This window comes from Trichoplax adhaerens, genomic scaffold (assembly GCF_000150275.1).
Source record: "Trichoplax adhaerens TRIADscaffold_8 genomic scaffold, whole genome shotgun sequence".
Taxonomy (NCBI): Eukaryota; Metazoa; Placozoa; class Uniplacotomia; order Trichoplacea; family Trichoplacidae; genus Trichoplax; species Trichoplax adhaerens.
The window spans coordinates 469,164-482,887 of NW_002060950.1; the positions used below are offsets into that span (position 1 = coordinate 469,164).

The 13,724-nt window shown below is 32.9% G+C and overlaps 2 protein-coding genes across 2 annotated transcripts; both read left to right on the plus strand.

The window, feature by feature from the left end:
• Positions 1–295: 295 nt before the first annotated feature.
• On the plus strand, positions 296–3,556 carry TRIADDRAFT_58518 (uncharacterized protein; the record flags this gene model as incomplete). Its single annotated transcript, XM_002114526.1, has 11 exons — positions 296–311; positions 1,292–1,392; positions 1,670–1,876; positions 2,018–2,188; positions 2,266–2,340; positions 2,450–2,500; positions 2,613–2,705; positions 2,804–2,893; positions 2,991–3,128; positions 3,219–3,318; positions 3,486–3,556. 11 exons carry the CDS (start codon positions 296–298, stop codon positions 3,554–3,556), a joined length of 1,113 nt encoding a protein of 370 aa, XP_002114562.1.
• Positions 3,557–7,590: 4,034 nt separating this feature from the next.
• Positions 7,591–12,292, plus strand: TRIADDRAFT_58519 (uncharacterized protein; the record flags this gene model as incomplete). The annotated part of the gene is made up of 15 exons (XM_002114527.1): positions 7,591–7,700; positions 8,610–8,688; positions 8,863–8,940; positions 9,123–9,244; positions 9,538–9,646; positions 9,758–9,840; positions 10,135–10,229; positions 10,353–10,378; positions 10,505–10,615; positions 10,681–10,808; positions 10,925–10,952; positions 11,434–11,552; positions 11,638–11,725; positions 11,931–12,044; positions 12,209–12,292. 15 exons carry the CDS (start codon positions 7,591–7,593, stop codon positions 12,290–12,292), a joined length of 1,374 nt encoding a protein of 457 aa, XP_002114563.1.
• Positions 12,293–13,724: the final 1,432 nt, after the last annotated feature.

The window sequence follows — 13,724 nt, forward strand, 5'->3', positions numbered from 1 at the left end:
TTGACTGGCATACATTAGAGTGATGGAGTCATTCATCTACTGTACTCGTGCATAAAATCTTCTACTATAAATTGACAGCACAAAATGTAATAAAATTCAAATCCAAAGAAAACGCCAGTGGACAGTAATAGCTTTATTACAATTTACTAGTAAAAAATACCCGTTCATGTGAACGGAGGGAAGGAAGTATAATAAAATATGGCAATGTTGTATTAAACAGCTACTATTCTTGGATTTTTTACGTTATAATTTGCATGTATTATGCTGTATATAGTACTGTTAAATGATTTAAATCATGCGCAAAACTAAAGGTATCATGAAAATAATCTGCTTTAATTCAAATTTGCATTGACAATGGATAGAATTTCGTTGTGTTGACAATTTACAATAAAATCATCTCAATTCAACTATGTAGACATTATAAGCAAAGGATAATACTGTGTTAATAAGTGCATTTATTTACAGCATTTCAGGATATACTATATTATCAGTAAATTGCATGTTACCATCGGATAAATGTGCGTTTTGGCTAGAATTTTGATATTAATGGCACTGCGTGAGCGACTAAGTGCTACATATAATTGACCATGAGTAAACATTGATCTATTAAGATACAGTCCAACCATATCTAATGTTTGGCCTTGAGATTTATTAGCTGTTATAGCAGAAAGACCTCGCTTTATATACAACTTGCAAACATCATCCGCCATCTTAAAAGTTACTATAACTTCCTAATTAATACAGTAGGAGCTTCTACTAACACCGTAGTGCTTTATATTATCGTCTATCTTCCAAATACGGCATAGATAACCACTGATGACATTGTTATATACTTTTAGCCGACAACACTATTATAATCATTGTAATAGATAAGATATCTCTACTAATATAGGATCCCCTATATTAACATCAAGCTATTGAAGTTAGTTAATCTCGCTAACGTTAAACATGCCTAGATTGATGGACATACATAGAGTGATGGAGTGATCCATCTACTGTACATAGAATCTTCTACTATGGTTCGACAGCAAGTGACAATGCAGTATATTAATAATATAGGAGAATGATTGAATCATGGAAGCTCAATCAAAGATATAGTATTATTACCAACCTCACAGTCATGAAATAATTATTATTCATAGAATGAAGTATGTATAATTCTATTTCTTGCTCTATTGCTTGCATTTAACTGTAAATTTTTCTCAATTAGGATACTATACTAAAACTTTCAATTCCTATCTTATGGCATAGTAATAATTTTTGACTATCATTTTCCTCCCATTTTACATAGTGCAACGGTTTTCTCGAGAAAAAATTGCTCCAAGAGTAGCAGAAATGGACCGAAATTCACACCTGGATAAAGACATCATCAAGGGCTTATTTGATCAAGGGGTATTGAACAAGAGATAAAACTATTATTTTTAATCAAATCAACTATTTATTTTGATGCGCTTGAGTTGAATAGGATACGCTTACATACTTTACAACGATAATTATAGACCAAAAAATTGAACAAATCACTAATGAAATAAGGCGTAATGAAATAACACTTTATTTTGCAGTAATCGCCTGGTAGCCCATATATATATATATATGAAATGATACTTTTTTGTTTATTAAACTAGTTATAAATTACATTTGATACTTTATCACTGATATTTCAAATTAGTTTATGGGTGTTGAAGTAAGTAGTGAATATGGAGGGACTGGATCATCCTTCTTCGGTAGCTGCTTGGCGATTGAGGAAATCGCTAGAGTTGATCCCGCTGTTGCTGTAATGGTAGACGTTCAAAATACACTTGTAGAAACAATATTTATGCAATACGGAAACAAGGAGCAGAATGAAAAATATTTATCACAGTTAGCCACCAAATCAGTAAGTAGCATACATGGCCTATTTCTTAATTATAGGACTAAAAGATTACATGCTACTATTTTAAACACCCATAAGTACTACCACAGGAATGATATCCGAGATAACTGTTATACACCACGCTCTTACTGTTCGGTATGTTAGGTAGGCTGCTTTTGTCTATCAGAGTTTGGAAGCGGTAGCGATGCCTTTGCATTGCAAACTAGGGCTGTTGCTGATGGCGATCATTTCGTTCTAAACGGAACCAAAGCATGGATTAGTAATTCCGAACATGCGGACATATTCTTAGTATTTGCTAACGCCTCTCCAGAAAAGGTATAAGTTTTAAAGTATTAATACTTTACTTCTACAATAACAACTGATATCTATTCCCTAATTTTATCTTGTCACAGGGCTATAAAGGCATAACTTGCTTCATCGTCGAACGAAACATGCCCGGCCTTTCACTTGGAAAGAAAGAAGATAAGGTTGAGTATTTCCTTTCCTTCCATTATTATCTATAACCGTGATAGCCTTGCATATCAAGTAGTGCCCAAGCGTAACACTTTTTAACTTTGACTGCTTCTATTAAAATAGCTTGGAATAAGGGCTTCATCGACTTGTCCCGTAATACTGGAGAATGTTAGGGTAGGATGCTGGATCACGTTTATTTCCAATGCGCCTCAATATTATGTCTAAAACAATTTTAATTTATAGGTAATAATATTTATAAATTTTTGTGCCTGCACGTATGTAATAGGTTCCAGAAAGTAATATTATGGGAAAATTTGGCGAAGGATATAAAATTGCCATTGGAATATTAAATGAAGGCAGAATTAGCATTGCTTCCCAAGTAAATATAAATAGTAGACACGTCAAATATTGTTTCGATTTTAAATGTGCGAAGATAGTGATGCAATTTAATTACATCAAATTCTGTTGATTTATTAGATGGTTGGTTTAGCTCAAGGAGCCCTAGATGCCGCTATACCCTATACAATGGAAAGAAAGCAATTTAACCAACGAATTTTTGATTTCCAGGTTAGCACTTGAAATTGCTATCATTGTATTGAAAATATATTCCATATAAATGTGCAAACCTTGCACTAATGTGCTTACACGTGTTTTATCTATGTAGGGTGTACAACATCAAATTGCAGAAATGTCTACTATGGTTGCAGCAGCTCGAGCAATAACTTATGACGCAGCTAGATTGAAAGTAGCTGGCAAACCTGTAGTCAAGGAGGGTGCTATGGCTAAATATTTTGCTTCCGAGGTTTAAGGATTTACAAAGAGAAATTATATCAGACTCATTGTCATTGTTTGAGTGCAAACTTATAACTTTATAATTTTGTTTATTATCAAGATGGCTCAAAAGGTATCATCAAAAGCTTTAGAATGGCTTGGCGGTGTAGGATTTACAAAGGATTTCCCTGTTGAGAAGTTTTACAGAGATGCAAAAATCGGTAAGTACACCAAATATTATAGTACATGTATGCGCAGATACTGCAAAGCAGTACGACTTTACAATCTCAGATAGTCAAGATAGGCATATTCAAAGTAGATTGAGCATTCATTCATCAGATATTTAAAGTCTTGTCATAATATGAATAATTCTCCTGGCCTGTTTTAGGTGTCATTTATGAAGGTTCATCCAATATTCAGCTAAATACGATCGCAAAATATGTAGCCATGGAATATTAACTTGAATGAATATTATAGGAAATACGATCAATGGTATTTTCTATCATATGATAATGCATGTCAGACACTATCACTTTAAATGATTGATTGGCATATTTCAGTATGACATCAAATTTAGGTTAATTGACCACAATTGTTATGCAGCCGGTTCGATCCTACCGTATTCATACCATGGACTTCTAGAAGTATACCTCTGTAGTATATTCCTGGAAATCCATGTACATACTATCCTATAGTTTATTTAATTAGGTAGTTGACAGATAGGAAGCATGAAAGGCTCCAGTACGCTTTAAAACTAGCTATGGAAATACATTTCTACGTGCTTTATGAGCGCATCATATGTAAGAAATAAGTTTCAATAATAAAAACTTTGCCAGTCAATGCAAACCTTGTTTTTATAGTCTCTGCTTGAAATTCATTTCTACGTTTTACTTTATAGATGCGAACGCTCAACAAATTTATTCTAATGATCTACATTATACATTTATCGGAATACAAGATAACACTAGTCTGTCGAGTAACTGAGCTTACGTAGGTATGCTGATAATTTTACTATTGGCAAGAGTAGTAACGGGCACTTTAAGTTGAAGGCTTTTATGTTAGCTTACTGGCATGCGATATAGAGTAAAATACAACATACCAAGCCCGATGCTATGTACTTTCATTATAGTAGTGATATCATCTAACTATGAGACACATTTGACAGGTTGATTCTATTTAATAAATAAAGCTCAATATTACATGCCATGAGGGATTTGTTTAATTATAAAAGTAATATTTCTATACTGGTAACCGCTTGTATTGAACGTAGACTGAGCAATCGGGTTGTCATTAGGAACGAATAACCAATATGGTCTCCAGAGTACGTACAAGAGTACAAAATAAGCATAATCCAAGTGAGTAAAGGGCTGGATAATGAAATTAGTACTACAGTACGATGTGCTAAGTTACTACTAACTAGTTAGCCTCGATCAAGAAGAACAATTTATTTTGACTGAGAAACCTAAGTTTACCCGCATTCCGGTGGATTATTCGAAACGTTCATAGCCAACTCCAGGATGATTTGATCAACTTTTTGAATAACAGTAAACACACTAGCGCAAAATAGATACTGCTGCTAATCAGGTTTACTTCAACATCCAGTCAAAGTAGTATAGAGGAAAGCGCGATAGGGTAAGAAGCTCATCCAGAATTCAATCTTATTTAGGGTCGTGGCGGAAATCATCAGTCATAACTTATCTTCTATACAGTAATCTCGAACGAATTAGAAAGAGCTGATTACTGTGCCCTAGTGCCGTAAAATTAGTTTCCATACTAGGTAGTAAAACACCTAATTCCTAATTTATAAGCTCTACTACACAGCAACGCACTCGTTTATATTCGTGTCCTACTAATGTTAAACGAATTAGAAAACACTTAGTTACTGTGTTCTACTGCTGTATTAATAAGGCTCCATACTAGGCAGTAAAACACCTAGTCGCTAATTTACAAGCGTTACGACGAAGTAACGTATTTGTTTATACTCGTCGTCTACTATTCTTTAAACGAGTTAGAAACATCAAATTACTATGCCTTACTAGCGTATTAATAAGGCTCTATACTGGACAGTAAAATACCTGATCTCTAATTTATAAGCTCTCAATGTAGTAACGCATTTGTTTATGCTGAACTCGATCGTTTTACTGTGTTAATAAGGCTGCATGGTAGACAGTAAACTACCTGATCCCTCTAATATGAAGCAACGCATTTTTTTATACTCGTCTTCTACCAATATCAAATGAATTCGAAAATATTTGATTACCATGTTTTACTACTGTAAATAAGGCTCCATGCATGGCACTGATGGCAGTAGAACACCTGATCCCCAATTTAAACGCTCTACTATGCAGTAGCGCATTTATCTTGTAATGTTAAACGCATTAGAAAACGCCTGATTGTCATGCGCTACTGTCATTATACTGTTTATATATAAGTGTCTATATTAGGCAGTAAACCACCTGATCTCATTTGTAAGCTCTCTCATATGCAGCAATGTATTTGTTAATACTGTACTGAATTCGATCGTTTAACTGCTTTAGTCAGAAGGCTCCATAGTCGACAGTAGTAAAACACCTGATCCAGATTTGTAAGTTAATAAAATAGGTTAAAAAGAGTCCATAGTAGGTAGTAAACAGCTGATCTATTTTGTAAGCTCTGTATGCAGCAACGCATTTGTTAATACTGAACTCGATCATTTTACTGTTTTAATAAGAAAGTTCCATAGCAGACAGTAGTAAAACACCTGATCCTGATTTATAAGTTAATAAAATAGGTTAATAAGAGTCCATAGTAGGTAGTAAACAGCTGACCTAATTTGTGAGCTCTCTTCGCAGCAAGGCATTTGTTAATGCTGAACTCGATCGTTTTACTGTTTTAATAAGAAAGTTCCATAGCAGACAGTAGTAAAACACCTGATCCTGATTTATAAGTTATTAAGATAGGTTAATAAGAATCCGTTCTAGGCAGTCAACCACCTGATCTCATTTGTAAGCTCTCCATGCAGCAACGCATTCGTTAGTGCTGAACTCGATCGTTTTACTGTTTTAATAAGGAAGCTCCATAGCAGATAGTAGTAAAACACCTGATCCTGATTTATAAGTTAATAAGATAGGTTAATAAGAGTCCGTAGTAGGTAGTAAACAGCTGATCTCATTCGTAAGCTCTCTATGCAGCAACGAATTCGTTAATGCTGAACTCGATCATTTTACTGTTTTTAATAAGAAAGCTCCATCGCCGGCAGGAGTAAAGCACCTAATCCTGATTTATAAGTTAATAAGATAGGTTAATAAGAGTCCATAGTAGGCAGTAAACAGCTGATCTAATTTGTAAGCTCTCTATGCAGCAACGCATTCGTTAATGCTGAACTCGATCATTTACTGTTTTAATAAGAAAGCTCCATCGCAGGCAGGAGTAAAGCACCTGATCCTGATTTATAAGTTATGTAGAAACGCATTTGTTTATGTTGATATCTGAGCAGGATCTATTTGGCGATGCTATGACGTCATGGCTTGATAGCCGGTCCTCTACGTTCAGTAGAGTAACTCATTCAGTACTGAGCTTGCAGGTGTAAAGATTATTGCGAACAGCAGTTAAAATTTTACCTATGAAGGTAAAAGTACAGAGTGCAGAGTACAGTGTTGCTACAGTAGTACTGTACGTACTGTAATAATCCTTATGACGGTACAGTACAGCACACTTCAGTACATACTGTACACTGTATTCGAACAGCTATTAAAGGGTAAACACTGTCGAAGAAGATCCTCGATCGCCATCGAAATTTTGATCCTCAAAGCTGATGATAGCAAAAGAATCGGCTAGAAATCATTTTTAAATAGGTGACTAATCAATTTTGGATTGATAATCATTAATATCATGATTTTTGGCGTCCTTTAAGTCTAATTACAGTCAGATTAGACCGTAAAGTTTCTAAAATTGAATTCGAAAATCGAAACTATTCACTTGCCAACCGCAAAACGAAAACTATCTTTGACAACATCTACTCAACTGATAGATGGTCATGCCATCATCAACATTAATATTTTATCCATTCAAGAAGCTATAACAAGTAGGTAGTGATCAATTGACTTAGAATTAGAATAGTGATCATTTCCTAGCTATTTAACCTAGCCTATAGATGACGTAGTCATGGTATATCAGGGATAGCTAGGCCGGCAATCGACTTGTATTGCTGAAATCACATTGTACAGTAATATGGGAGAGTGATGGTTCAATTTTGAAAGCTTATCTTAGGCTAAATTAATGTCTATATATTCTACACCAAATAGTCAGAAATAGACGGTGAAAATGAATCTTTTTTATATCTAATGGGTACCACGGATCGATTTTAATCTTGCTCTCCATTTGTATTCTAGGTCGATGATAATAAATTATTGAATTAATTATCTTGGTATAATTCTTCCATCCTTCGGCTACTTTACTCGTGAATAGTATCATTTGAGAAGTGATATTCAACGCAACAATTATAATTCATCACTATGAAGGGTATCATTATTATGAGTGATGCATCGGAAATTATTTTCTGGTCAGCTGATACTGAGTTAACGGATAGATTAAAGGAAAAAACTATAGAGAAAGGGTTACACAAGTAAGTTAATTTCATCTCACTGTATGAATGGTACTGTACATTTTAAAATTGTCTACATGTACACTTGTCCACTACATTGATAAATCTCTTCAATTATTAAATGAAACATAGAGTTACCCATACTTTATCTACAGTGATTTATTATTTATTGATAGAACAGTATTGAACAATATGGTTCTAGCTAGCAAATAAATTATAAACAAATAAAAGTACTTTATGTTAATCCCCGAAAAATAAACATTGATGTTCATTACTGCTCGAAAGCGATACAGTTAATCATAAAATTAACTTTTAATTGCTTTGAATCATGGATGCCCTACTTATCCTCTATACAAATCTGATCAATCCAGTCGTCATTCGTTCCCAATTGACTAACTACTATGTACCTCTATGAGTGAATAACTTCATTCATTGACTTGTCAGATTTGGCAAGCCAAGTTAGCTTATCAATGTTACGAAAGACATTCGCTAAAGTAGCTAGTCAATTATTGTTTACATCGAGTAATAACTTTAATCTTCTAAAATATGAAATGTCATATTGATAAGTGTAGATTATTTTAATACAGTACAGTAAAGTACGTTGTCAAAATATCTTACTATATAAAAATTTTTGAGTGAGTTTGTAAAAGAAACTAACTACAGTATATCAACCTGTACTAAAAACTGAATATGCCTTATATTTCCTACATCCTGCTGATAAAATTGAAACCTTTCATTTTATCACTCTTGAAGTTTATCCAATATCATAGAAATGATCGAATTGTTCAGTTTTAGATCCATTATTTCATTTTTGATAGATTTATAAAATAATTCTTCTTCTGACTATTCGTTAATGTAAATCTTAGATACGCAATTAATCAACAAATTTGACTCATATCATATGTTGTCATTATGGTCTGTCAATTTTAGCACGGTCAATGGAGATATTGAAGCTGACTTAAGAGACTACGCGTTACTAAATTGGCTACAACCACAAAAACTGACGTTCGTAAGTAGTCAACTTAAACATAGCAATTAATGTAATAACGAAACCTATTCATCGTAAGAATAAATACTTATTTGGTGAATGCTCTGTCAACTGCGCTAATAATAACTACAGATTAGATTATATTCATAATTGTAATAACGTCAAATTAATGGTCTTGTAAATATCTTATACTAGGATTGTCTAAGTTTTGGCTTGAATAATCCCTTACAATATAGCAAGACAGATGACGGTGTTACCATAGTCTACCAGAAGGTATGAAGTTACTGATGGCTTATTCTCATTTTATAAATATAGATAGCATATGTAAAATATGTAAATGTATAAGGTTATTTAGCGGACTCTAATCATATAATTCTGTTGCTATAACTACTGTTGCTTTCGAATTGCCATGAAAAATAGAAAGAAATTGATGAATTCAATTTTGTATATGATAGCTTGATGCTTGGTTTTACGTTGGTATTGACGGTGATGAAACTGTTCAAGAAGACACAATTCTGCGCAAAATCCGCATCTGCCATCAGTTGATAAGGCTGCATTACGGGCTAAGCCTATCGAAGTAAATATTGTTTGAAGCTTCTATCATAATTAACTGTAATTGTTACGTCGCGTCGAGTAAGAAAATTGCAAGAATTCTTACTGTGTCATAGTGTCATTGTGTAGCCATCTCGAAGAACGATCCAACTGCCAATTTACATTGTATCCGTACGATAGTGTTGAGCAGGCAATATTAATCAATTCCACCTTTATTAGACTCCTATCTCCCTTAATCTAATACCTACACCTGTAGTCAAATAGACATTTTTCGGTGTATTCGAAGAGTTATAACTAATCATGGAATTTTTGCTGTAGGTTTGCTACCCTACAAGGTAACGAACGGCAGAATCAATGGCAGTACTTCGATAGTTTAATCAAATTTTGGTTTCATCTTTGTAATAATGAACAGGCTTTCTTGTTTGAGGTATGACGGTGCAATATCGTTATCTATTTGAGGTGCCTAGGATTAAAGTCAAAGCACTACCAACTATATATTTGTTATTTCTACTTGTGAAATTATAATGTAATTGCATAGGCGATTGAACGAGTGAGATTGGATTCTTCCTTGAGTCAAATTTGTATTTCAGCAATTAAAGAAGCTAGAAACTGTCATGTAAAGTACGCAAAATTGTTTAGCACTTACTTTCCAAGCTCTAAGTTAGAGCAAATGGCTTCGCTATTCCTTTAATGTCAATAACCCGATATAACGCAATTAACATTAGATCTAGCGGAGAAAAAATTCAACACGCCATGCTTTTACAGAACCATAAAATAATTTCAACCTATTCTAGGTGAATACCGTATTTCGATACCAAGCATTAAAATTCGTTAATAATTTTCTCTGTAGCTGATGTGTCCATCTTTAAAACTTTTACTAAGCCTAGATTATAATTATCGATAAATTTATAATAGTGAGAATGCTCTGGAATTAGAGTGTGGCGATCTCCTATTAATTATAGGTTTATCTTATTTCTTACTAACTGATGTCAGTCAATCTGTAGTAAGAGGTAAGCCTACACGATGCAAATATGTGATTTTAGTTCATAGTTATTCTTATTCTTAATAGCTAAAAGTTAGGCATCACTCATATTTTCAGATAACTTATCTATGTTTTTCATAACTGTGTTTAGACTCTGGTACTGAAGAACACAAGATCGTAAGTACACAAAGTCCTTCTGTCCATGTTACTTGTAGCGAACTAGCACTTTATACAGGCTTACTATACATATGCACCCGTGACTTCAATAAACCGCCATATCTAAATAATTGCACTAATCTGTAGGATTGCTTTCGACGCCTCATCTTTTTACCGTTTGGAAACTTTGGGTTCATTCCTTTCATAATACACGGAATTAAGATATATTCAGGAATGATTTTCGTATTTGTTTTAAAGGTATAGTTTTGGGGCAAAATATGATCTAGTAATAGCCATATTAGATAATAGAATTCTTTTCTTAGGTCGAAAATGAAAAAGTAGCAAAATCCCTATGTGATTGTGCTACTAAATTGAGTGCAATTATGAGAGAAGATGCAGTGATTAAGAAAGATATGAGAACTAAGATAGCCATGTTTGAAAGCGAAATAAAGTAAAGTATTGCTTTCGTTGTATATATTATTTTTGAAAGGCAATGTTGCAATAATGTAAAATTGTATGACCTTTATTTTATCTTTAAATAATACTATAACTGATGATACTGTAAAGAACACTTGCAAGTCTACTTAAAAAGAAGGTAAATATGCTGTATCTTAAGCTAACGCCATCATAAGATGCATAGCATACAATTTACATTGATTCTCTTTGTAATTTTAGAATCTTGACAATCGTGTCAATAAGTTGATATCATTATGGACTAAATTGCGGAGAGAGGATTTAGAACCCATAAGCTCTGGTAGCTTGCAAAATAATCCATCTGAAAAGTATTATGACAAATAATTACGTTTCAATAAAAACTATACAATATGAATTTTTATTAATATTATTTTTCATAGTTATAACTGTGAAAAACGTCTAGCAATCATAATATATTATTTATAGGACTATACAGATGTTGAATAACTTACAAGGCAGGATAAAGGCTATTTTTAGTTATCTTTTTCCGGCAAATGCTGTTAGTAGGATAAATATGAATTTAAAATGTTTTACTTTTAATAGGAGCATTGTATTGACAAGAACTCGCTTAAACATTATTATTCAATTTATTTAACATATAGATTAATTCTGAGGAACTTCCTGGCAACCTAGAAAAAATTTATGGCATACTTAAGCAGAGACTAGATGATTATAAAGATTTTGTCCTGGTTAAAGGATCTTACAATAATGAAATTGGATTGTAAGTAAATAATGCATTCTTAAACCATTAATACATGCTTGTAAACTTGATTAATTCATGACGATTTTTATACAATTTTATACAGTTATAATGACACTTGTCCTAGACTTTTGCACTTTGTCTTTCTAAATCGTACAACCGGAAAAATAATTACACCTTATATTGATACTGGTGTAAGTAGAGTAATAAGAATAAAAAACAGCAGCATTACTGTTATTTCTTCAATCTAAGTAAATTTATCCAATTTCAGGAATGTGCGGCAAGAGATGTGAATTTTGCAGTTGTAAGAATGAACATCTTGGGATATATTAGCTCTTAAAAGGAAATTGTTGTTTGTCAATGATGATAATAAAGATCTTCTCATTGTATTGTACTTAGGTAAAAGAATTAAGGCAATTTGGTATCTTTGCTTTAAAGTGTGGATGCAATTACGTAGCTGTTAGAAAAGAAGATTTTTTTTGTACATACCGTATGTGGTTCGAAGGGAAATCGGTAAGCAAGAAATATATATATTCACAAATCTATTTCCAATATTCTCGATAGTACGCTCGCAGGTATTTTCCTTACTTCATTAGTAACGGTTACAATCTTAAAATGTCAAACTTTACTCGAAATTAACTTGGAATAGCCAATAAGCTTTCTTCTGACTTTCGTAGAATTCAGTAGTAGAGCCGGAACGTATCATCAAAATAGGAAACATTTATCCACTTGGAACAGTTTGCGGCGATACATTTATGTAATTTTTTGATAAGACGAATGTAACCAATAATAATATAATATTTACTTTTCATAATGTACCTTTTCAGGAGCCTAACTAGGTATGGATTTCCGTCAATGTCATCGTCAGTACAATGCTACGAACTATTTACCATACATAGTAATACGCTAACCGAGGATATGATCACACTGGAGAATAATTTTTTAATCAAGATGTTGAAAGAAGAATCAAATCTTGAGAAGGATTCAATATTAAATACTCTATGATTCACAAACTGTTTATTGTATATCCATGAATATAATAATCATTATAAATGAATTTATTACTCATGAAATTTTTTTAATTGTCTTTTTTACGGATATTTTATTCGATTTGAGAGATTAGCCAATAAGAGATTGCAGAGAACTACAAATTAATTGAGCTATGATTATTAATAGTAAATTAAGACGTATTTATATTTCTGATACCAGTTTCTAAGATTATGTAACGTAGAATGATATCGATTTTTGATATTATGTCAATAGAAATATGTATGCCTAGTTACTTATGCCACTGATTGAGCAGATACCTAATTAATAAATATTGCAACGTTCGATAGTTTGTGCAGTGTCATACCATCTTTATATACTACAGGTATGAATTGCCGAATAGATGCTGCGCCTCTTTCGAAATGTTCGCAATCCAAAATCAAGTATTGAATTACATGCCTAACCATAGCGATAATTCTAACAGATTGCATTAGCTGATTTAATGTTTCAACATTAGAGCAGAAAATAAAAATATCGTACATGCAATATTGTACTATCTGTATGGAAATACTTACCCTGGAAATAGCAACTAACGAAAATCAAGAATTGCTATGTCATGGTACGTACTTTATGTGATGGAGGTTTCGAAAAGTCTGCGGACGTGGACTCCTTAGGCATTTCACAATAATGATACGAAGGGTTATTAGAAAGAGAGATATTTATTGTAAAGAATAACTAGGTACAGTGTGGTAGTTACTGGTAGATCAGCGTATAAGCTGTCGTGAAGTAACGTTTGTAGATACCAGCACTAACAAATGCAACTGAACAAATTTGAGGCAGAAATCATCAGTATTTATAATTTTAGAGAGAGAATACATACAGAGAACAATGTTGTAAATTATATACTTCATATACCATAAACAAACTATACAATAGTAAATGATTGTAGGAAATAGCGAAGACTGTAGGTGCTATAAATAACTAAACATGACAAACTATATTTGAGCATAGTTGAAATAGACTGTTTGACAGGTCTATCAAATGGTAATACTATCCGTTAAATGAGCACATTATCGTAAACCGTCAGCAAAGCGACGGGAGTTTGCACTAGTACTTATGAAAAAATCAGAATCGACAATATTCAAATACTGCTTAAGATAGATATAATGCAGATAATAATTTCTAATATAGCGAGTCTGTTAAAAA